Here is a 25,105-nt window from a genome sequence, read left to right on the forward strand (position 1 = left end):
TGCCAGTTTTCCGAAGAGCAAACATCCCAAGAGGTTGGACCGTGTGTGGAACAAGAAAAGCTCTACGGGCTTCTGCTAGCATCGCTATGCTGAGCAGGACTATATTTGGATAAATAATAAGAAACAATTTGAGTGTTAGAATAAGCAGAGCCCGACAATGGATGGACAACAACAGCCTGTATATGACACAAAAAGAGTAACAGCACACTGAGGTCAGAGAAACTGTAAAAAAAATAAAATAAAATAAAGAAAAAGCAAAAGTGGCAACTCAGACCTAGTCTTCTTAACCATCGTCTTCCTACTCGCTTGATTCTCATCGCCCTTCAATGATTTCTCTCATTGAGCTCGATTTCTCTGGTTGGATTTCTACTGGACCAATCAGAGAACAGGAGACGTTTTGAACAGTGACATTGATTTCCTGCGCAGTTTTAGAATTGTAGTCTGCCCGTATGAGGGGTGGTAGTCTCAGCAATGGCAGCAGAGGAAGTGAACGAAGCCATTCTGTCTGTGTCGGCCACACCTCTAAATATCAAGCAAGTAAGGTTGGAGCGAGAGGAATGTTCAAGACATTGTATTGCTATCAAAGAACAAGAACATTCGGCTTGGCACGTCCTTTCTTAATGAGGGATGGTTGTTTACAGCGCACACAGTTTCTGGAAAACTTCATAGCGTAGCTGGCACATTACATACGTCACGGCCAAACGTGACTGGGTAAAATCAGATTCAATCGTCTAAAACTTCAACAGAGTCCATGCCTCCAGCAAGCAATCAGTTCTCAACAGTCGAGGGTCCAGGTACCCTGTACGAAACGTAGAATAAGGGGCTGGTTTTTAACCAAGCTAATTGAAGTGAAGTACAATACATACGTTAGAAAACAGAGTAAGTGTGGATTGTTTTGACGGAGTTCCAGGAAGCTCCTTCTCTCTAAGAAAAATAACACTGGTTCACATTTAGAAGGTTGAATCTGAAGACACCAGAAGACTTCGGGAAGAACATGGTTTGAGGTGACAAAATCAGAGAAGCGCCGCAACAAACACTGACTTTACTCCATTGAAGTCATAGATTGACCCCATGAACTCCTCCATCTACCAAAGTTTTCTATTTAAACGTGAAGCCATCGGTCAGCCAGCCGGAGCTCGGCCCGAAACACCGGAGCACATTTACAACAGAACGCATAAAAAGAGAGATAGACAAGATGAAAGGTGCTACAACAAAACCCCGCTCAAAGTCCAGACTTTCAACTTAAATAAAAGGCTTCGGTAGGACCATAAACTGATGCACATAAAACCCACGAGAACTCTAAATGAAGAAGGTACGATGTTTTCCAGAACAATATGTGAGAGGGACAAGGTCACACCGGCGACAGTAACGACAAGTTATTACTGCTGTGGGACGTGCTGCCCACTATTAGGGTCATGGAGGAAACTGGTGAATTTTGGGTCAGCTGGTATTAAAACAAAGAATAAAACAAGCTGCTGTTCACGAAGACACTCGCAGATCTGATGGCGTTGTGCGACGCAGCGCTCTGATTCAGACAAACACAAACGCGCTAATGACATTTTAGCTTTATTTCCAAAAAATACACATAATTACAAAATGACTTCTTCCACGGTCATAGTTGATGTTGACACACCAAAGTATTTTTCCAAAAACAATTTAAAAAAAAAAAAAATCTACAAGTTGAGGCGAAAAGGCAGGAGAATTTCTTAACGAAGAAAATGAAATAAGGATTAAAATATTGTAACCTTATTTGTAAAAAAAAACCAACCAAACAAAAAACAATTTTTATAATTTTAAACCGGAAACGTCAACACAAACACGGTCCTCTGTTGTTTGAACTAAAAGAATCAGATGAAGACTGCTAAACGTCCTGCGGGTTCGAGACAACCAACCCCGCTCTGCAAATTTCCATAATCGGGAATGCACTAAAAAAGAAAAAAAAAGTCCTTTTTTTTGTTGTTGAAGTAAATCAAACTGCCATCTTTAAATAAAGTCATTACAAAACGTAAAGTTGTTGCATCTCATATTCCTCTGCCCCTCCCCCCGGCCCACCCTATGACCCCATCACTGCTTCTGCTGCATGGCTTCTTTTCGCGCCGCGTCTTGGAGCAGCTGCGTGTCCACCTCGTCGGCCGGCAGCTGGACGTACCGGACCACCGATCCACGGATGAAGCAGTTTTTCACCGACAGCTGAAGCAAACAGAACACGGTGCAGTTTGACGGCAGGACGGAGCAAAATCGAGCTCAGAGATTGAATGAATGCCTGATTCTAATGCGGCGTCAAGTAAAAAGATTACTGGAGGGGTTAATCATTTTGTTGACTTCTTCTGAAAGTTTCTTTGAATGCGAATTCACTTAAACATTTGGCCGTGAGGCCACTGTTTTGATAAAGACGGTGTTTTGTCAGGACGTTGCCTCTTCTTCAGGGGTTTTCCACCGTTCTTGGTGTTGAAATTAAAAAGTTTTCCAGACAAATTCCAAGAGCTGTTGGAATCAGTCTCTTTAAAGCGAGTTTTTAATGTACTGATTAAAAAAATAAAGGCAAGCGACTCCACAAATGGAATGAACCTCAATACTTCTCCAGAATTCTCTTTAATCAGCTTTTTTTTTTTTTTAAGTCAATAAGCCTCATATGTTTGGAAAGAAATAGTGACGGCACTTCCGGAAGTCCTAAAGTCAGCTTACCATATGTGGATATTTCTCTGGATCTGTGACGCTGATGTCTGTCAACTTGATGTTCAGGTACTGAAAGATAAGTATGGGAAAGGGAGAAACATAAACAATAAGGAAACAATGCAAACGCTAAAAGGCATTGACTTTAAATAATAATAATAAAAATCATAAAACCAACCTGGTCAACAGAGTGAAGCGTTCCACAGATGCTGAAAACAGATGCAGGATATCAGTCATCACCCAAATCTACAGCTGTAACCTTCTATGCATTACTAGGACTCTCTCACGTGAACATATTTATCCATACAAATTACAAAAAGCTACTCGAAAGGGCAGGATAGATGATTTGATCATGTTAGTGTAAATATTCATTCATACAGTTGCTTTCACTCGGCTACTGCAACCAGCTAGCGTCCTTTCGTCCAGCCGAATAGCCGCAGCTACAGCGGAACAACGTCACAGCTTCAGGTGCTTCAGTCGTAAACACTGACCTCAGGTCGTTTTTGAGCTCCACCACCACGTCCTTTCCCACCAGAGACTTGAAAAACGAGTAGAAAAGCTGGGAAACAGAGCGACATGCTAACGTTACTGTTAGCAAGGAAGCTACATGTCGAGCATGATGGAGGCGGTTTATAAGAGAGCCGCAGAACTCAGACCACTTCATGCAACGATAATGAGCTCGAAATCACACAAGAACTGGTAAAACTACAAGGAGTCTTTGTGTAAACTGTTAATAAATCTAAAACGTTATTAAAGTTTCTTACCATTCTTGCTTGTGGTCTTTTGGAGGCAGCGCGTCTTCTGTTGATGACGTTTCAGGCTGCATTGACTGACCGGCTCCACCAGGGGGAGCCAGAGGTGTTTTCTGGTGTTCACAACTTCCAACAAAGAAATAAAGGCCTTGGTAAGGTTGTCCAAAGGAGCCACAATTCACAAAATAAATGACTATTAGATCACTTTTTGGACTTAAAATGAATGGAATATCTTGGTTTTATTTACACCAAGTTAATATTTCATGTTTGTATTTTGTCTTAATGTAGCAATTGGGAGCCATTGGAGGTGGTCAGAAGTTAATTTACTAATAGGGAACCAACTGCAGTGCACTGCAACGCCAGAGTTACTGAAATACTCAAATAAAAAATATAACAAAGCGGGTCGAAAGATGGAAGAGTTACCAAGCTCCGTGGTCACTAGTGTTACATAAAAATGGCAACTTTTTCCATGTATGAAAACAACTTACCAAAAAACAGACACTCAAGCCTTTAAATTTCTAAATGATAGCTGTGACCATGTATTTCTTCACAACAAATTTTATGTAAAACGTTTCTAGTTTTATGGACAGTCATCATAAAAAAATACATTTGTGACTCAAAATACAACAAAGTCCAATGAAACTTTGACAATTGTATTTATTTTGGAATGTATTGTACATCTGAAGAAAAATATGTCATTATTCGTGCAATTTAATACTGTGTGGTAAACATTCATTAGCCACAGTATAGTGTAAAAGTTTCCGTTTGTAATTATTTGGAAGGAGAGTACAGTTTTGTAACCCACAGTGTGACGCAAACCCACCCTGAAAATGTAACTTTCTGTAACAACAAAGGGAAAGTATGTAGGATGTAGCGAATTCTAACCCTGACCCTCCCAACCAAACACATGTACATTAAACCTTGAAAACAAAGAAAAACGACTAGACTAGCAAGAAGGGTCCTGGGTTCGATTCCCGGCTGGGGTCTTTCTGCACAGAGATTGCATGTTCTCCCTGTGCATGCGTGGGTTCTCTCCTGGTACTCCGGCTTCCTCCCACAGTCCAGAAAAACATGACTGTCAGGTTAATTGGTCTCTCTAAATTCTCCCTAGGTGTGAGTGTGTGTGCGCATGGTTGTTTGTCCTGTTTGTCTCTGTGTTGCCCTGCGACAGACTGGCGACCTGTCCAGGGTGACCCCGCCTCTCGCCTGGAACGTAGCTGGAGATAGGCACCGGCAACCCTCCCGACCCCATTAGGGACAAAGGGTGAACAGAAAATGGATGGATGGATGGATGAACAAAGAAAACATGCAATTTTCCCTTTCTTGAACCCATGTTTGCTTTGACCATTCCGGGCTACCATAGAGACCTGGCTCTGTATAGTAGGAAACAAACCTGATTTGTAATGAAAATAAAAACTTTAAGCTAATAAAAACATATCTATACACGTTTAATTTCTACTTACAAATCGTATTCAGTGACATAAACTGGAGCTTTATGGAAAGAGTTTGACACGTTGGTAAGACACCACCAGTTCGGGTTGAGAAATGTGATCGGTTAAATTTGAAGCTGCAGCCATCATTCAGTCAACTTAGCTTAGCATAAGACTGGAAACAGAGCTTAGTTCTAACTATATGCTGTAGAAAAAGGGGGGAATAAGTTTTTTGACATTGTGGAAAAATGATAAGCTACTCTGTGACACAAAATGATGAGAAGAACTGGTCAAAGCTTTGACTTTATATTTAGTTAGTAAAATGCAGGGCAGGAAGCAGTTCTGTCAGTGCTGGACTTATTTGCAGCTTTATCTCAGTTCACTGGACGGCCCGTCTTGGGATGTTCTGAATGCACTGTAATAAGAAACAAAATGTATCAGACTGTGTTGATTCAATTGTGCCCTTAAACCTTTAGTGCGTGCCTTACTGTCTTTCTGAGGCGGTAGCGGGCCGGGTCTTGTCGGAACTCTCTGTTTGCTGGGAAACTCCGATGTGTCTCTGTAATCTCTGGGTTTGGGGGTCTGGGGTTCCGGACGCGACTTAGTGGGCAAAGGAGGCCGATGCGGCGCCATGCCTCCGTCCGAGCGAGAGGGAATCACAGGCTTCTTCTGTCCTGGTGGGTGCAGGCCCACAGGGGTCTGAGGCTGGGATCTGTTCTCAGAAGAAGTGAAGGAGCGGTTACGTGGCACAAGCAACGGGGGGCGATTAGGGTCTCCGTCTATGGTCGGCGTAAGACGGTCCGGCTGGGGATGACCTTGGTCTTTGGCCTGGGATTTGGCCATGGAACCGTACAGTGGGTTGTCCAACATCTCAGACAACTTCTCGTCCTCATTCCTAGCAGACAAGAACCAATCTATAAGGATTTGAATTGTCTTTCTGTTGGATCACATCAAGTATAAAGTGCTGGTTAGAAATTCAGAACGGGAGATGTGCAAGTAGCAGCAGAAATGTCATTCAAAATGAGGAAAAACTGTGAAAATAGCAGCAGAGATGTAAATACTTGTGGCTTGGCGTCTCACTACAGGGTTTTAAAAATATGTTGGAAGTTGAAAATGCATCAATAAAATCCCCAAATCTATTTGACATTCATGCCAATGATGAATGGATGGAAACCTTTCAGCAGCGCCACATTTTTAAGTTGTGGTTTTTTAGAAAAATTACCCAATATGAAAGTGTATTATTAATATTCGGGTACTTACGTGGTATAATTGATTGCAGTGGGACTTCGTACGCCCACGTCGTAACTGGGCTTCTTGGACTCTTTACACCCTGCAGCCCCACCGCAGACATTCCTGGGGGTCATGCTGTAACTCCAGCCCTTATCCGACACATTCCCACTTTTGAATGAAAATCCCATATAATTTGGGTTGGATATATCATGCGCCGGCGTTACGACGGACCTGTCAACGAGAAGACAACGGCGCAAGTTTTAGAGGAATGTTTAGGGGCTGCGTTGTGAGTTGTGGAGACTAGTAAAAAATAAAATAAAATAAGTGTCTTACTTGTCTCCGCCTTTGCCTTTTGAAGGAGCGGCGTCGTCTCTTTCGATTTTAATGAAATCTGGAAGCGGGAGGAGAACAGGAAGAGTTGATTTCAGAAACCGGGAAGGGATTTAACGTGGGGGGTTTTTTTTTCCCTCCTTCCAGCCTCACCATATAATTTCTCAGTGGGCTTGAACTCGGAGGTGCGCAGCTGGATGCCCCCGGTCAGCGTGCCCGTCTTCTCGCCCTGGTGGGTCAGCGTGATCTGGAACTCCCTGTAGCAGAACTGGGCGGCGCGCAGAGCAACGCATCCCTCCCCTTCAGGAAGTAAACACCAGCTGATCGTGAGCGGCACACATTTTAGGTCCTTTAAAAATCACACTTAAAAAAAAAATCTCAACTTTTTTGTCCATTTGTCTCTTATGGGCTTAAAATTAAACAATTCTTTAGAAAAAAAAACAAAATTTAAGCTCCGGTGTAATTATAAATTCAAAGACAGTGGATTCAAGGAACCTGCTAAGGCAAACTGACACAGATGAGTAGATGGATAAAAAAAATAAAACTCGAGTAAATGTCGCAATACTTCGACATATTTTTACTCAAGCAAAAGTAAAAAGTAGAGGAAAAAAAAGTTTAAAATTCCGGCAAAAACATCTGACATTTTGAGCTTAATCTCAGAAAGTTTCTAGAAACGCCCCACACACACACGTTACATTTTGTTACATCCTTCACAGAGGAGGGAAAGTGCGTACACCTTGCCAAGACATTTTGCCAATATCTTCTCTCACTTTCTCCCCCTCCCTTACCGTACGACTCGTCACAATCTGTGGATTTGACGCAGATGAGGATGTGCTGCTCCAGCAGGTACTCCGGGTCGGAAATGATCGGCGTGAGCTTGGAGAGACGGGAGTGAGGCGATCAACAATTCGGGTTCAACCGTGAAAAAAACAAAAGCAAAAAAACAAAAAAAACCTGCTTCGTTTTACCTCGACTTTATTGCCGAACCAGACTTTGATGGAGCCGTCGGATTGTTCCGTGTTGTCTCCTTCGGAGGTCTTCACAGTTTCTGTGGGTTAGGGTTAGGCATTCGCTTTTGATCAGTTTCTGGATCTTTTGGCAACGGATTAAACGTGCTGAGTCAGATCAAACGTACTCTCCAAGCAGCTGGAGTGAAACTCGATGAAGAACCTGGTCTTTGACTTCGTCAGCAGGATGGCCACGCAGTTCATGATCTGGATTCCGCCCTGAGGAGCGCTGTTGGGACCTGAAGAGTCAACAAAGACCAAGGCATCAGACCGCAGGGAGAGGCCATCTTTGATTGATTTAGGCCACATGCGTCAGACTTAAGGCCCTGCAGATTCTAAAACAGGGAGCTCTTTATAGTCCAAGGAGACATAAATGTTATATGACCTTTGGAAAAAAATATGTCTATTTTGGGAATTTTGTTGTCATTTATAAGGAAACACTGTTTTGTTTCTTTTTGGAGGTTTTAAAATGAAGAAAAACATAAAACATTGTAAAGAAAAAGAAAAGGATAGAAACATTTTTTTTTCTGTGGGATGTTGGTATTTGTGGAAAATGATGTGAACTCCCCTGGCCCCCAGAGTTTAATGCCTAAAAACCAAAATGTCTTTTGTTGTGTAAATTCAAAGCTACAATGGAGGACAAATCTCTATTCTTTATTATAACTATATTTGAAACATCAGTTGGTTTCACATCATTATCAGGCAAAAATATTAAGGACCATTACTACAGGTTCAGAGACATTTACTTTAAAAGGACAGCATCATGTGTTTTCCAGGCACATAGTGCCATTTTATAATACAACCAAATAACTATGTTACCTTTAGTTGATATAAAAAATGTTACATATATCAAATATTATTTCAAAGAAATTTGACTTCCTGATTTAACACCTTGATATTGGGCCTCTGTCTCTTTAAAAACTCCTGCTCTTTCTGAAACTCCCCCTTCAGGAGGTCGTGGCAACATGGCTCCTCTATTAACCCTTTACAAGTTTTGATGTAACTACTGAGTTTTTATGTTATTCTGCTCAGCTCGTACAATGAGCTGAGTAGCTGGTGGTGTTTGCTAATTGCTGCTGGCTAGTCTGAAGGAGCTGAGAGGAGAAGCCACGGGGGAGAGGTTGGTCTGTGAGGCGGAAGCTTATGAAACCTGAAAACTGCAGGTCAAAGGAGGAGCTGCGTCTCGAAGGCGGAGCTAGGACCATACAGGCGTATTGCACAGCTGAATGGTTTCCATGGAGATTAGAAGATTTCTCAAACATGCATAAAAGAATCAAATATATGTTTTTGATGAGGGAATAACAATAGTACATGAGGTAAAGCTTGAAAAGGTTGATTTTACATGACACTGTCCCTTTAAGAAATACTCACTGAATCCAGTGAAGCTTATTCATTAACATTTGAACAGTTTGTTAACGGGTACTTTCATCAACACATTCTGCCACAACCGGCCCTTTAAAGACATTCATGATCCTGATGTGGCCCAAAATGGAAATAAGTCCGACACCCCACCGGCCCACCTCCCCCGCTTTGGGCCAACTGGCTCTCCTACCTTGCTTGGAGACGAACTGTGATGCAACTCCGACTTCAAATGAAGCAAAAACAGGCGAGTGGTCGCTGGTCATGATGTCATTAGTGCATCCTGTGAGGACGAAAGGCCCAATGGGAGTTCTCATCAGATGTTATGGTCGCATGTCAAACATTCACGAATGAAAGGCATAAAACGAAACAGCACAAACAGACTGGTGTTGTGAAGGCGCAAAAACAAAACTTCAAGGAACTCCGGCCAACTCTAAACAGAGCGTAGTTGTGAAATGGGAATGAAAATAACAAATATTTTACTGTGTTTTAGTTTTTTCCTATAACACATACAATTAAAAAGTGTGCCACGTGTTTGTACTCAGTCTCTCTGAGTCAATACTTTGCAGAAACACTAATCACTGCGATTACAGCAGAAGGTCTTTTACCAAAGTGCTCAGTCAGACCAGATGGTGAGTTGCTGTGAGCATCAGTCTTGAAAACTTTCAATTGTATTTAGGTCTATGCTTTGACTAGGCCATTCTAAAACCAGAAAAACTCTGATGTAATCCGTTCCACTGTAGCTCCAGCTGGATGGCTCGCTGGATGCCGAATCTTAAGTCTGTTCTTGTGTCTAACAGGTTTTCTTAAAGATTTTCCAAGTCCTGTTAAAGAGCATGCTGCTGCCATCGCCATGTTTCAGTGTAGCAACAGTGTGTTCAGGCCACTGTGTGTGTTCTTTAAACAGAAGCTGATGAAAAAAAGAAAAGAAAAAAGAAACGCAGACTCGAAAATTAGTAAAAGAGGACAGAGAACTAGGAGCTTCTTATGCTGCAGAATTGTTGCCTCTTTAGTAAAATCTTGGATCTGCAACTGGCATTAATACTGACTTAACTATGTTGTAGTTACAAGCCAGAAAACCAGTTCAATTTGCTAAATGATATGCATAGTTACAAAGCTCGCCGCTACTAGCAACACGAGCTAACTACAGCGCATATCTCTGCATTTTAAACTTTAAAACACTGACATCGACACGTTGATTAAACACACAATTGCGCGGCGCTATGTGAGCACAGAAGTGAAAATGCGACAGTTGTACTGCAACTGTCAAAACTGTTTAAATTCATGGCGGCCATGTTGGATTTTGTCGTCAGGAGACGTTTATGTCCATTTTTCCAGCTTGGAACATGAAAATTTTGACTTCTGAGAAAAAATAAATACATTTATAAACGGTGCCCACTATCCCAACATGCAGTAGCAAAATATATTTTCTGGCTTTTTTTTATTACTGTAAAAAATTCTGTCAGTTCTGCAGCTTTTAAATTTTAGTGCTACGTTAAATGGTAGGGGGCAGATAAAAGTTTACACTTCTTTCTCCTCCTTGTCATTCATGATTTGTCTTAGGTGTTACAAAAACTCTTCACATTTATGACTAAGTGAATAAAATTTAAAAAATAATTAAATGAAAACAAAATGCTATATTATATTTAATGAGAGGAAACCACGAGCTTAAAGTAAAAAACATTTGGAGGTTTTAATACTCACCATACGCCTGGCACACAACGTGAACCAGAGGATATGACTTCCGCAGGACACGATCGCACCACGACGGCAAATTGTATTTTGTCTGCAAATGTAATTTTTTTGTAGTTAATAAACTGAATTTTATTACAGTTCCCATTGAAAAACTGCTGGAAAAAAAAGTAACACGCTGTCCCCTTCCTACAATAACGGCCTCAGTGATTCCAAAAGTGATTTTGGGAAAAAAGAAAAGAAAAAAAAATCAACCCCTTTTTTTATTGCCAAAAGATGATTTCCACAAACAAAAAGAAAAAGAAAAAAGTTCTAGGCTATTATTTTAGAAAGATGATGATACTTTTCTTGTTCTGTGTCTGATTTGTGGATGTCTTGTCATGTTTCCATTTTGACTTTCAAACAAATTAACTCCACTCATGTGTGTTCCAAATATTGTTATTCTTCTGACGGCTCAGTATTTACAGTGCAGGACAGAAGGAATAAAGTCACCATCCTCACCCCGGTGGCTTTGGCCTTTGTGTAGGCGTATTTGTCTCGTGTGTCTCTCTCAAAGCGGTAGGTGGGTGGAAATGTGATTTCCTCCTCCTCTGCAATCAGCAGAAAGATTAGATTTGCTGCTTTAGCGCCGGCCCAGCCGCCGCACGTCTGCGATGGGTTCGGACTCAACAGAACTCACCGAAATGCAGGAAGACCCTCCCGTCGTTCCGCTCCATGCCGAGCTGGTCTCTACTGAGGAGATCGTGGTACTGCTGCTGCTTGATCTTCGCCACAATGTTCTCGGCGTCCTGCAAAGGGAAGCCGTCCCGTGACTGTTCATGACTTAACGTTATTTGTACCGCAGACGCAAATCTGGACAACGTGGAAGAAGAAAACATCCAAAAAGTAAATAAATAATAAAATAAATGGAGGTCTGCTAAATATGAAATCTAATATGAAATCTAAACTTGATCAAATTGGAGGCTTATTGCTGCAGCCTTCCATTTAAGTTGCACACTTCACTGTAACTAACCCTGGAATGCAGAACTAGTGCACTAGGTATGTAAAACAGAGTTTGCGTTGAAATATTTTCCCATCTGTTCTGGGAGAAAACTACTCTGGTTATCTACTGCGAGGTAAGATAGTGACCGTTAACAGCTTCCTACGCGAACCCCCACCGCCGAAAAGACGAAATCATCCTTTGGAAGTGTGCGGCTAATGTCAGCGAACCGAAGCAACCTTCTGACAACCTATGGAGAGGCTGATGAGCTCATCCCTGCTGCTAAAAGTGGTTCAGCGAGACACTGAGTCACCATGCAGACAGCTTCACTCAGCTGGACTGCACAGTCATGATGACTCTGTGTAAAATGACATGCTGCTATTCATCGGAGGTCGCATTAAAGTCACTGGAGGAACCAATAAGCTCTCCATGATGGGCTGATGAATACAAACTGAGAACTGAAAGAAGTACAAGCAGCTCATCTAAACTTCTTTTTTTTCGCAGTACCGCAAATCTCAAACTGAAACTTTGATTTTGAAAAAAGAAAAAAACAACAAAAAACAAAAGGCAAATTGGAGTCACAGTTCCCAGTGTGCTCTAACAATCCCATTAAAATAAACCGCATGTGTCAACCTACAGAGAAGCTGTAGGCTGGAGTGCTGGAGAAAGACTGGACACTCTGGAGAGATCATCCCAGGAGGAATGGTGAAATGTCTCTCTCTCTCTGCTTCCTCCAACATCTTAAGCCTTTCTACGCAGCATCATCATTCCAACCACTTTGTCCACTCCTGGACAATATAGAGCCGTCAAACACGACCAGGGAAACGTACCGAAGACGGCAGGTCAACGCGATAGTTTAAGTCTCCCAGCCAGATGAGGTGTGTGAAGCGATGCGTGATGTCGAACGGATTCAGCTTTTTGTCGCCCAGGTTCAGAAATCGCAGGATACTGACGTAGTTCTGATTCCGTCTGCAGACAAAGAAAATCCACTGTGACACGCTTAAGATTAAGAAACCTTTTGAGTACAGAGTCGGTGTTTCAGCTACCGTACATATCGTGTCTGTCGAAGACGACGTCTCATTTAAAACTCTATGTCACTGATCTCACCTGAGCTTCTTTTCACTTCCAGAGGTCAGGTGGCTGTTGACAAATCCGAACGATGTACCGTTGAACATGAACGACACTCCCACGGCTCCTTTGTTTCCTGTAAACAAGCCGGATGTTACGGACTAGACTGTGTCTTCATGTCAGCCTGTATGACGGGCGATCAGCGCCTCGTGGAGACGTGGAGACGCTCACCCAAAGTGTTGGCGATGCCCGTCTTCACGCTGTCTGAAAACACGTGGGAGATCCTGTTTTCATGCTCGGGCTTGGCCAGGACGATGATCCGAATGTTCCACAGAGTGTGAATCGCCACCTGAGAGATGGAGATCTGTTACTGCTTTTCGCCACAAATTGTCTCTCTTTCCTTATTTCTTTTCTCTGAGAAGAACTTTGGTTATTGCTTTCAAGCCTAACTCTGCTTTAAAATTCTCCACAACTTTCTCTCTGACCTGCCTGCTGAGTTCCTGTGAGCCCGTTTGTACACTAACACTCTCTATTCAGCTTGGAGGCAGCTGCTTTTAAACATGAAATTACACACAGTTGGATTATATTTCTATATATTTTTTAACTTTAGAAGGCAGATAAAAGGTGTTTGTGCATCCTTAAAAACTTTAAAATCCAAGTATCTAAAAATAAGGCCTTAAAATGCATTAAATTTGTATAAAAAAAAGTTAACTTGGCCTTAAGTTTGTTACCAGCTCTATGTTGTGGCAGGACTCTTTAATCTTGTATGTGTAGTTTTTTTTCTCTCGCAGAAGTTTTCTGTCTGGGAAAAGTTTGAGTCGGGTGAAGATGTTTTCATTGCCTTCTGTGAGATGGTTGAGACAACTACTAGCTAGCTGCTAATATTCCCTCAATAGTTGGCAAGAATACCAAGCTAGAAAGCTCAAGTAGCAAGGGTAAAGTTTGATAGCTAGCTTTATAGCTTGCTAGCAAGGGTATATTAGCAACTAGTTAGTGGTAGTCTCAACCATTGCCTTTACGGGAACTTTTGCTAGCTAGAGTAGCTAGCAAAAGCTACACTAGCTAGCAAGGGTAATTAGGGAACACATAAGTTTGGGTAAGTGAAAATGTATCACCGGTTGGATGGATAAGGTTTGTTTTTGCCCCTGGCTCACTTCTGTTGCTAACCCATACGAGGCTAGGTGCATTCTATGCAAAGATAAACTTTTAAGCCAGGCCCAATGGAGAGTTTTGAGATGGTTGATTGTAATGCAGCACGATCCCCCAACCATCCTCTATATTTAAAGTTTTTTGATTCTTAAAAATCACTTCCTGTGGAACTGAAAAAGTCCTAAATTTGACTTGCCGAAACTTGTTGATATTCTGAATTCTATATTTTGTCATGACAGTGAATGGAAATGACATAATGTTCACATTTTTAAAAATTATTTTTCCATCACCCAACCTTGTGTTGGTCAAGGAGCAACTCAATAAAACATGCTATAACCACAAACTGCAGCGTTAACAAAAATGTGAAGAAAAAAAAAAACATTCCTTATTCCTTCTGTCCTGCACGGTACACATAAGAAAGAGGTGTGAATACTTTTGCACTGTGACTGTGACACCCACCTGCTTGAAGCTGATGTTTGTGATTTTCCTCAGGGCGTTCTTCACCGTGTCCGACCACTCCCTCTCGCCCAGCGGATCCTCCTGGGTCCCGATGACGTACACGTCGTGCGGAATGTGGTCCGCCGTGTCGTCCCGCGTTTTCCCCAGGCCCTTACAGTGAAACCACGAGTCGATGTTGGGAGGAGGACCGGCGTTTCCTGTGGGTTTAGTTGATCATCGTTCATGTTGGTATTTAGACGTCCGACTACATTTCAAATCAGCTGTCACGCGCGGAGAAACGTTCCTTACCCATATTCCAGGTGCCGACAAACACCGTGATCATGTCCGGCTCCGGCTTTTCCGAGTGCTTGTTCTTCATCTGCTGAAGCAGCTGACAAAAGCCTTCTCTTTTCTTTAAGCAATCGAGACAAAAAGCGGGGAGGAACAAAAAGTCAGAAAGTGAGCAAACAATGGAGGACAGTGGCTGTTGCAGTGTTTTCTCATGGAACAACAGTAGAAAGTTCTCGGATGGACTCACCTTTGTGTCGTCAAACACAAACTCTTTACGCAGAATCTTCTCTTTCTCCGTCTCCACCACGATGATGAGCTTGGCATGCATTTTCTGGGATTTTACCAGCTGTAGGACTGAAGAACATGAAAACGATTAAAATAAGGCTGACAAAGCTATAAAAATACTGAACAGAAACGACAACGTTTGTTGTTTCAATAAGATATAAAGATTCGTTCCTCTGACAGAGGAGGTTCTCCTTCTGCCCATCGTTTCCTCTGGACATCTAAGAATCCAAAGAGATGTTGCTGTTTTTACTGTCGTGACCTTTTTTATTTGAAAGAGAACACATCTTGGTTTTAACGAGATGCTGATCGTGCTTTAACGACTTTTTTTTTAATCATGTTAAATCCAGAACGTTTTCCGGCCTTGACGAGTTTTGCGCTTCGCTAAAATGAGAAAAACATTTTCACGTTTTTCCTATGAACGTAGCTCAACCACAGCATACCTCTCAACCTCCTGACGGGGAGTTAGCGAACGAACACTTGCTGTCGGAGGATTCTGTTGTGTCTGGCATTTAGAGGTTTGATCGCGACTCCCCTAAGGATTTAATGTTTCCAGATTAAAAATCTAAAAAGTTGGGTTTCAGCTCTCTAACACATTCACAGAAACAGGTTTTATCTACACATTTATACTTTTGTTTTCTATACTGTTATGAAATAAGTTCAGTCTCTTAATCAAAATTACATACTGGCATCAATTTAAAACAAAAAAAAAGTTTATTTTACTATCCCAGTGGACAGTAAAGGCTCCTCTCTCACCGGTAGATTAGAAAGTTGAGAATCATTAAGGTTTTTTTTTCAGCTGTCAAGATGGTGGAGTTATAATCTTTCCTAAACCTAAGGAAGATCTAAACTAAAATAGACCAAACGCAAACCGAAAGGAAAAGTAAAAACTGCCATCACTTTTTGGGGGATTTTTTTTAAGCTCTTGGCTGGGTAGAGTTATACGATCTATATATATATAGACTCTATATGTCCCTAGTTATATGATCTAGACTTAAATATAAAGTTCAGATGATATATTAAAACAACTGAACCCAGAGAGGGTGCACTTGTAAACTCGCACCGTGGCATTAGTGCTAATCCTTTGCTTCACAGAATTGTATTGTTGGAATTATTTTCTCACTTTTGTTCCAAACTGCTTGGATAAATCGGAGTTTGACTCGAAGATCTTAGAAATGTGACTCTTGAATTCTGCTCAACAACTGCATCCTGATTCTACCGCCTGAGAACCCTTTAGGGCAAATTTCATTGTTATGAAAATGCTATATTTATCAAAAATGGCCTGTAAGGAATTAGAAATGCTCCCAAATACGTGTTAGTTAAAGAATAAAAATACACAGGAAAGTGGATTACTGTGAATTGTAATTCGCGTGTATGGAACAAAGATATCGTACAAAAGTGCAAAACAGAAGAAGAAGAAAAAAGGATTCCCCTAGAGCTTTCTGGGAAAGCTCATCTCAGTTAATCAAGTAGAAATATTTTTTTGTGGAGAAAGAAACTATTCTACAGGATAATATACAGGAAATGTCTTACTTTTATTGTGAACAAAGTATTTATCTTCCGGTCCGTCTTTGGACTTCTTGAAGAAGAGCTTCCCGCTTTCGACGTCCACCTTCAGAACCATCTTTGTTGAAATGCCGAGCAACTCTTGCTTTACCTGCCAGTCAGGAAAGAATCATATCAAATAACAACCACAGTTTTATTCTGTTTCTTTTTATCACTGAAGTTTAATTTAAGAAAAAAAAAAAAAAAACTAAAACTGAAGGGGAAGCACCTCAAACGAAACAATCGGTATAAGAGATTTCCGGTGGCCTCCATCATAGCCGACGGCCTCGAAAACAGAACTTTTGGCCTGAAAAGTGAAAGAAGAAGTGATTTTTCTTTCTCTCTGCCAGTGACAGACGTCATGCGGTTAGTCTCCCAGGAAACGAGGCGAAAAGTGACCAGCATGTCTGTAGCTGCCCATACCTTGTCCTCTATGGAGTAGAGCAGTTTGGTGAGTTGCTCCAGCCTGTAGCTTATAGATTGTCCCGAATCTACAAGAATCTGGAAGCACATGGTGAAAAATGCAGGATGAGATCAGGTTTCTTCTTCTTCTTTTTTTTTTTTGCGTGTGCGCGAGTAATGCTAAGAATCAAGATGGCCACCAACCTGTTTAGGCCCAATGCCCGGGGAGAGCTGCTGGTCCAACGCTCTGTGGAAGATCTCGAGAGCAGGGAGGACTCGAGAGATCTCACTGGCTCAGAGAGAAAAAACAAAACAAAACAAAACAAAAAAGCCAGATGAAATCTCTCTATTCAAAAAAATTCAAAATCTGATGTCTTGAGTGGCAAACGCACCAGTTTAGATTCTTGCACACGGCCGTGATGAGCTTCTTGAGGCCGGGCAGGTTGGGGTTTCCGTTTTGCACCTGCTCCGCGTCCAGGCAGATGGAGGTCCTGAAGTACTCCTGGACGGCCATCTGGTGTTCCTCTGAGAGCCTGGAAGCACCAACCAAAACTGAAACACTCTGCAGCGACAGCAGCAGCAGCTCAAGTTACAAATCAGCGACATGTAGCTGTGAATTTGATTCTTTTCTCCGTACGCGGACAGGTCTATGTGCTGCAGCCTCATCAGGTACGTGTCCGACAAGGACTTGGTGACCTGCTCCGACGTCTTGGTTTCACTTTCTTTGGCGTCGGCCAGGAAGTTCCTGGGTGGAAGCTGCGGAGGAAGACTGTTGGATTCTGGGACACAAACCACAGATGGGAGGTGTGAGAGTTGGTTAAGGTCGCAGCATGTTAGTTGTTTTTTGCGGGGTGGAGGGCAAACTGACCTTGCTCTTCTTCTGCCTCCTCCTCCCTCTGCACCGCGTACTGCAGGTGTGTGACCAGGCCCATGTTTTGGTTGTAGTACGCCTCCACCAGCTCAGGCAGCATCGCAAAGAACCGGATGGGAACGCCTTCAGAGGCCTGCAGTAAAAAAAAAAAAGAAAAAAAGAAAAACAGTTCTGTAGAAAATCGCAATTCTACGACGGCGTATCAGGGCCGTTGCGGATAAAAATAAAGGATTAAGGAATAGGAGTTCATTTTCACAACAACGACAAAAAACGTCAACGAGTTTTAGATTAATCTCTGAAATTTTCTCGAAAAATAAAGACTTGGAAATTTCTGAGTTAGAAAACGTTAAAACTTTTGACTTTTGGAAATTTTCTGAGTTTCAAAAGCAGAAACTTTTCTACTTTAATCCATCATCTGACAATAAAAGAAATAAAGACAAATGGCACAGCTGCAAAACTAACAAAGTTTGTATCATTCAAAAGTCCTTTTGACAATAATACAAATTTGTTGCACCAGTGCAGATGGTTCAGGCAGATGGAAACTCTTTTTTTTAACCAATTCTCACAAATTAAAGTCAAAATGTTATATATAGCAAAGTATTCATCTCTTAAAAATCAGTCCTTCTGCTTTCCGTTTAATTTCACAGCAGACATGAACCACACATAGACTTATACTCTAACACAAATTCCATTTACATTGTTCAAACTTTTGCAAATAAATATGACCAAAGATTTTGTTCCTGAGAACAGACTACATCTTCTTCACTTTTATTCAAAATAAATGAGTAAAGTGGTTGACTTTCTTTCAACAAAGAAAACATTCCTTTCCCACAAAAAGACAAACCATTTGTTTAATAATAATTTCTGTTTTGTTGTCCAGCTCGCGAGTGCTCTTGAATTGACAATTTTGGCCCATGTTACAAAAAGTTTGTGCACCCCTAACCGCAGACAGGCAGAGCTTGGCTTTTTATAAAAGTGCGGCTAAAGACTGAAACAGAAAAAAAAAATGTTTACAAACCGCTTTGTGCGGCAAGAAAAACTAAAACCACATGTCGCTGCATCTCCACTCTGAAACACGGCAGTAGGAGTGTCATGCTGTGGTTCTGACTCTGCACCCAAGATTCAATCCAGCACCTTTCAGATTTTCACAGTAACGCTGCAATACTCCACTTCTTCGGTATTTGTGGCGTAATTATTTGTAAAAGCTCAAGAAATGTAAATGCTTGTGCAGGGTGTTGGGAGTTCGCTTCTTTTGTCCCTCCAAGTCATTTTCCTTCGTCTCATGTGAATTGTTCAGAGAAAATGGGTGAAAGTCGAGCTACATTTGATCAACTCCCACCAGAAGATGCAACACACAGGTTGACATTCGTCTCGGAAGGAAAGCAGAGCAGAGATTGTAGGTTCAGATTTGGAGCCTCTGACTGAGCGGAGAGGTGAAGCTCTTGTTCACAGCTTCCTTTTCATCCGGCTAATCTGAGGAAAACCAAAAACGTCTCGAATATTTCCACTTGTCAAAGCACAGACTAGTCCAACTTTAAGCTCGTAGATTTCTTTCTAGTGCAGCGGTGTCCAAACTTTTTGTTTTTTCACGTGGGCCAAAATCGTCCAATCAAAACCTACCGAAAAAAAACCCCCCAACTGTATAGAAATTTTTTTCAAACAAAAACCACACAAAAAAAGGCTTTCAGATTGCTTTTTTTTTTTTTTTTTTTTTTAGAAAAATAGAAACAAATTTAATATATTCTCAGTATTTGAGTCACTCTTTCTTTGAAAACACTTCATGTTTGGCTTAATCAATTAATTAAATGCACATCTGGATCCACCAAAGTCTGCTTTTGAGTTAAAATCTGTGGCTGGATGTGGGCCATAAAAAAAAATAAATAAAAAAAATAGAAACAGAAAGCAAAACTCGTGGTTAAATTAGAAGTGTTTTACGTCATATTTTCCATGGTCCACGTTGCCCTAGTTAATGAAGAAAGTCCTCCATATGCATCAACCGTCTGGTGCCAAATTTGTGTCACTCTTAAACAAAATGAGTCCAGCGGGTGCAAACAGACCCCAGACCACATCTTGGACACCTGTGAACTCAGGCAAGAAGAATTCAAATCCTTTCTTCTTCTTTGAAACATCTCATATTCAAGCAGCTCAAGAGTTTTAGAAAAAACTTCGTAGGCCTATTGTAATTCCTATGAGTAAAATGACCTTTTGAACTTTAGACGACAGTGCAGCTAATTTTTAAGTCTTAGAATATGCAGCAGGTCCTAATTAGAGGAGTTGATCCATCTTAGGAAATTGGCAACAAGGAAAAAATGTAGAACAGATCTTGAACTCATTCTGGTTAAAACGTGGCCGTGATTTTTAATGACTGAATTAAATTTTTGTCTATCTAGAACTTTTTCTATAAAATGCATGACTAAAAATGACCTTGATGAAGCGCAGCCATCTAATGAGTTGCGTTAGCAACCTGTCCTGTAACCACAGCATGATGCTGCCATTACCAGTTTGTCTCTCTTCTTCGTTTTCGTAGGCCAGCGTGTTGGGGCCCCCTGCCGCGAAGGACCGAACTACACATCGAAAATAGAGACTGGTTAAAACAAACAAACAAAAAAAACCCCTCTGAATCCCCGAACGTGAAACATTAAGCTAATGCTAAAATAAGCTAGCTAGTATTTTGCTGTGCAAAATCTCTTCCCCCTCGTGCTGCGGGCCACCGACGCTCATGAATAATAAATATTGTTATTAACGGAGCTTAAAAATGAGACTTACAAAGTCTGCTAAAATAGAGACACTGGAGCTTGTTTCTTTATTTCAGTCTGAAGTCGCCATCTTGCGAGTGTACATCCGTTTTAAACCGCCACTTTGGTTGTCCAAAATTAAAATTAAACCCATCACTGCTTTGACTGGTTACTAAGAAATCAAATTTCCAAAAGGTTATTGGTTTCTAATCCAGGAAATTATTCTTATTTAATAATAAAATACTTAAAATAATTTTTTTTATCTTTGCTTCTGCCTTGCATTGTGAACTAGTTACTTTGAACACATATCAGTTGTGTCCTTAATTTAATATTAAACTAATTTAATTTGCTTAAAGCTAATCTTTCCTCAGTCTAATTCTTCCTGGTTACCTTTATTCTAACATATTTTGGTGTTCCTGTGTGAGTAACAACATATTTTGGTATAAACCAACCTTACTTACCTTAAAGCTTATTTAGCTTAAAGCTTATTTACTCAACATTCACAGTTCATCGTCACATCATTTGTTCAGGTCATTTATTCCATTCTTATTTGTTCATTTTCACTGTTTTACTTTTAAGTACTTTATCAGTTTTCATTATTCTCTCATTCTGCCTTAGTTGAGTGTTGATAGCTTAGTGAGTTGGTTGATTAAAGTAAAGGTTGAATTGTGATAATTAACCACGTTTTGAGGAGAAGTGCTTACGTAGTGCTATGTTGTTCAAAAAATGTCAGTACTGCACGTAATCCTTCATCTATTAAGCTTTTATCAGGCATATTCATAAAACAATAACTCAGACTGAGAACTCTTTGGCTACTATTTCCTGGTAATCAGGTGGTGCCCCGACTTGATCATTTTATATCTAAATTATTAGTTTTGTTAATAATTGCCTTTTGCTAATTATTAATAGTCATAACTGAGCCAAAAACATTTTGTTGAATGACAGAGTGTAAAAGGTTTACCTTGGGTTTCATCAAACCAGAGGAGGTTTGCTTGCACATATATTGTCCTCTTAATAGCTTGTTGGTAATAGTAAGGGATTCTTATGGCTTTTTTTTTTTTTTTTTTGGTAACGTTTCCATCCTATGAGATTTTAATACAAATTTAAATCAATAACAAAAACATCACCTTCCTTCCACTTTATAATTATGCACACAATTATGTGTGTTGGTCAATCAGATCATATTTCAATGAAATACATTAAAGTTTATAGTTTTGTGACACCAAGGTCAAGGTGGAAATGTTAGAAAAACGGCCCTTGCATAAACTAATATATACTATATATATATATATATATATATATATATGTGTGTGTGTGTGTGTGTATGTGTGGAGGTGGGGTGGGGGGTGCGGGTGTGTGCGTGTGTGTGTGTGTTTACCAAATAAAATTACATTTTTTTAAATGATTGAATTTAAAGACAATACTGATTGACCATCCATGCCATATCGTTCGCTGCCGTTCTAAAATGCTAAAGTATATTACAACTGTGTATGAGGTCATGTTTTCCTCTGGCTTACAGGCCAGATTTATGGTGAAGGTATTATACATCAAGCTAACAAACATTATGAGCACAATGCAGTAAGCCTTGCTTTCCTGCAGGCCCTGATAACTTAACTCTACTTTCCATCTCTTCCAACAGTCCATTTTAAGTCGCCACCTCATTTAAACTCACATTCCAAAAACCTCTAGGATGTTCTTACCTGTTCAGTAGAGAACGAATACCAGAGATCGGTTATATATTTACGCACCGGACGCCGGGATTCCTCACACAGAACATTCACCGATTTATGAATTTTTGATTAATTTGTAGCCTTCAGGTCTGTCAGGTTTTTGACATGGTATACTAAAGTGTATTGATAGGTTGTACTTATAAAAGAGCAAATGTTTGTCTAAAGTCAACATTTACATTCTGTGTAGCCTCTACTGTTCCTGTTGACATGGTGGAAATCAACCTGTGGGACAAATCCTGACTGATTTCTTGACTTGTTAGTCCTTGGAACTGATTATTATTAGTTTGTGCCTCGCCACCTGATTTGACTATGTTAGAAAACTTTTCTTGAAAATTGCTTGGTTTTGTTTCTTAATCTTGTAAAAGTATTTTTGGCAGTATGGAGAAAAAATCCACTCCCTTTAACTACAACGCTTCCATTTCGGCACATCACAGGTTTGAAAGCTTTCGCATTTTCTCGTCCGGACAAACAATTTTCAAAATTTCCCAAACAATAAGAGGGACGATTCACTGGTGTAATTATACTCCGCATCCTGAGGCATGTCTTTGCTACTGTCTCCGTCTCTCACTCCCAACCACCTGCTGCCAATGTTGAGCAAGCTCTGCACTGGCGGCAACAGGAATCTGTAGAGCTCTCCGTTAGACCAGATTCTCTTGCTGCCAAAGGTTATCTTAGGATAACCTCCGGAGGTGATTGCGATAATTTCATGATTTCTCTTTACAGCTGACCATTCAGAGCTCAAGAGCTGGGAAGCGTGATCTTTAGCTTTGTCTACTTGTAAGGAAACGGTTTGAGATGTTAGCATGGTCATTAAAATCTGGAGATGTAACACCTTCCCTCATATTCATGCAGAGGCGTGGGTGTTTTTTTTTTTTTTTTTAGGCTTTAGTGATTTGTGTTATTTCAGAATAAAACAAAAAAAAAGAGGAAATGCTCAAATTATTAGCCTACATGCTTAATGTCACTTTCCTAAAATAATGGCATAGGTCATGTTTTTTGCCAAAAGTGATGATTTTTTTTCTAGAGCATCTTTTGGCAGAAAAGAGGTGCTGATTTTATTTTATTCTATTTTATTTATTTTCTTTACCAGAATCATTTTTGACTAAAAATGACTTCTTCTTTTTTTTATTTTTAGGAAGATGTGCTACTTTGCAGAGCTAAGCACTGGAATGTTTGTACGATTGAGCTGAAATGGGTTTTCTTTCTTTTTTTTGCGTAAAGCACCTTAAGACGACATTTGTTGTGATTTGGCTCTACGTAGACGAACTGAATGGAAGTGAACGTAAAAGTACCCCATGTTGAATCTTGCATTTTTTTATTATTAACAGTAGATTTCAACCTAAACAAAATCTACTGACGTTCCACCGACAGAGCTGGACGCCTGGTGCGTGTCAGGCCTCGTCTTTAGCGAACGTCAAAGCGACCAAAATAACCAGTGAAACCTGCAGACGAAAATACCTGCGGCCTGCTTCGAACCGTCTACCCACCTGAACAGAGAGCTGCTTGTCCTCGTTCGGCAGGATCCTGTATGTGTACACGCAGTTCTGGTATCTGTGGTCAGCAATGAAATGCAAATATCTGTCAGTGGGATAGGACACGTGCAGCATGATGCATTATTACCAGAAGACAAAAACAATAACACAAAAGAGCATCGGTGCAATGAGGATGCAGTCGGAACAGGTTGGGTGGCATTTTAAATGGAAGCTTTAAACGTGAAGGAAGACGGCGCAGAGGGCAAAGGGCGGCAGTACAGAATGCAAATAAAGGGGAACTAGTTTTATGTTGCGGGGGCGTGTGTGTGTGTGTGTGTGCATGAGAGTGAGTCTGTGTGTGCAAGAGACGTGATGCGAAACAGTGTAGAACAGCCAGGGGAATTTTAACTTGTATAACCTTGCTGCTTTAACAATGAAATCACAAGACAAATGGTGTTAACAGTTTGGTCATGTTTAGTCTGACGGGACCGGGAACCTGGATGGCTTGTTGGGACGACTTTATCAGGAGGGGCGTCTTTAAAATCAACTTCCAGTTTCATTCAGAGCCATTAAACAAAGGTAACTTACAAAACGCAGAGGGCGTACGCTCCCTGGACGGACTCGCTGTCCCGGATAAGGAAGCTTCCATCTCTTGCTGCTTTGGAGAGCAGATCCTCAGCTTTGGAGCGTGTTATATTGTCATGGTACCAAGGCTGGTGACTTGGCATCCTGTTTAGTACAGCCCAAGAGCCTGAGCTCAAGTGTTTTGCATCTGCTGTCAAAATGGAAAAATAAAAAATAAAAACCTAAGCAAAATCCTTCCGACTGTTCTGGATCTCAGCTGTTCTGCTTGGCAGTTCTCATCTTTGCACGGTCCGTTCTACCTCTTCATCATTCTGCGGCTGTAAAAGGAAGCTGCTCCTAGCTCTGCTCTGCTCTGAACTTCCTCATTTGAGAAGTTGCAGAGAGGAGGGCCTTTTGGTGCCGTACGCCGGATCCCCAGCGCTGTAAAATGGAAATACAGGCGTTTGCCTGCACCAGGGGGGGAGTAGCATTTGTCATGGCCTAATGATTGACCAACACAATGACCCGGGCTGCCTTGTACACTTACTTATTAATAAGAACTATTCATGAAGTGCTGCTGTGTGCAGAAACTGAGCTACAAGAAGAGAAAATAGGAAGTAGGAAGAAACCCTTTGCTGTCATGCTGAAAAACAAAAGCGCTCAAACTTAAGAGATAGGAAACTTCATTTGATCTTCAGAGGGTTATTTTTTTTAAGTGGATAACTCATCACGAATCCACCCTTAGCTCTTTTAGCCCCGAAGACCCATCCTGGGTCTCACTGTCACACTTCTAATCATGTAAATTGGGAGGGCTGGCAGGTTCTTCAGAGCGCGTGTGTTCAGGAAATGCGAGCAGAGAGCGGCATGTCTCGTTCATGTGATGGACAGGAAGTCTTGCAGAAATAAGAGGAGGAAAATGAGTTGCTCGCAAACCACAGCACAGGTCACATGACGTGAAAACAGAACTGCGCGGAGAGAAGTTCACTTCAGCCCCGTCAGAGGTTTCTGGCCCTCAGCAGGCACTTTCGCAGAGCCGAGAGGGCCTTCTACTTTTCACTCGACGCCGCGGCTCAAGGGCTCAACTCGGTCGCAAAGCAGCAGCCAAA

General features: G+C 41.1%; 2 protein-coding genes across 2 annotated transcripts; both read right to left on the bottom strand.

Moving 5' to 3' along the window:
- Positions 1 to 1,550: 1,550 nt before the first annotated feature.
- smx5 lies at positions 1,551 to 3,530 on the bottom strand. The gene is made up of 6 exons (XM_032572015.1): positions 3,438 to 3,530; positions 3,165 to 3,232; positions 2,852 to 2,882; positions 2,686 to 2,745; positions 2,053 to 2,190; positions 1,551 to 1,925 (listed from the first exon to the last, which is right to left on the bottom strand). The coding sequence occupies exons 1-5, from the start codon at positions 3,438 to 3,440 to the stop codon at positions 2,065 to 2,067; spliced, it is 288 nt and encodes a 95-aa protein (XP_032427906.1). The 5' UTR covers positions 3,441 to 3,530; the 3' UTR covers positions 1,551 to 1,925; positions 2,053 to 2,064.
- Positions 3,531 to 4,822: 1,292 nt separating this feature from the next.
- Positions 4,823 to 24,387, bottom strand: inpp5d (inositol polyphosphate-5-phosphatase D). The gene is made up of 27 exons (XM_032572952.1): positions 24,024 to 24,387; positions 23,451 to 23,514; positions 17,496 to 17,631; positions 17,265 to 17,406; positions 17,020 to 17,160; positions 16,832 to 16,916; positions 16,649 to 16,726; positions 16,455 to 16,532; positions 16,214 to 16,337; positions 14,646 to 14,752; positions 14,417 to 14,519; positions 14,129 to 14,325; positions 12,752 to 12,869; positions 12,560 to 12,656; positions 12,283 to 12,421; positions 11,153 to 11,261; positions 10,975 to 11,063; positions 10,486 to 10,567; positions 8,975 to 9,064; positions 7,551 to 7,661; positions 7,384 to 7,463; positions 7,204 to 7,291; positions 6,569 to 6,715; positions 6,419 to 6,476; positions 6,116 to 6,316; positions 5,344 to 5,750; positions 4,823 to 5,270 (listed from the first exon to the last, which is right to left on the bottom strand). Exons 1-27 carry the CDS (start codon positions 24,161 to 24,163, stop codon positions 5,230 to 5,232), a joined length of 3,252 nt encoding a protein of 1,083 aa, XP_032428843.1. The 5' UTR covers positions 24,164 to 24,387; the 3' UTR covers positions 4,823 to 5,229.
- Between the last annotated feature and the right edge of the window lie 718 nt (positions 24,388 to 25,105).

The sequence above is a fragment of the Xiphophorus hellerii genome, chromosome 9 (assembly GCF_003331165.1).
Source record: "Xiphophorus hellerii strain 12219 chromosome 9, Xiphophorus_hellerii-4.1, whole genome shotgun sequence".
NCBI classification, from domain to species: Eukaryota; Metazoa; Chordata; class Actinopteri; order Cyprinodontiformes; family Poeciliidae; genus Xiphophorus; species Xiphophorus hellerii.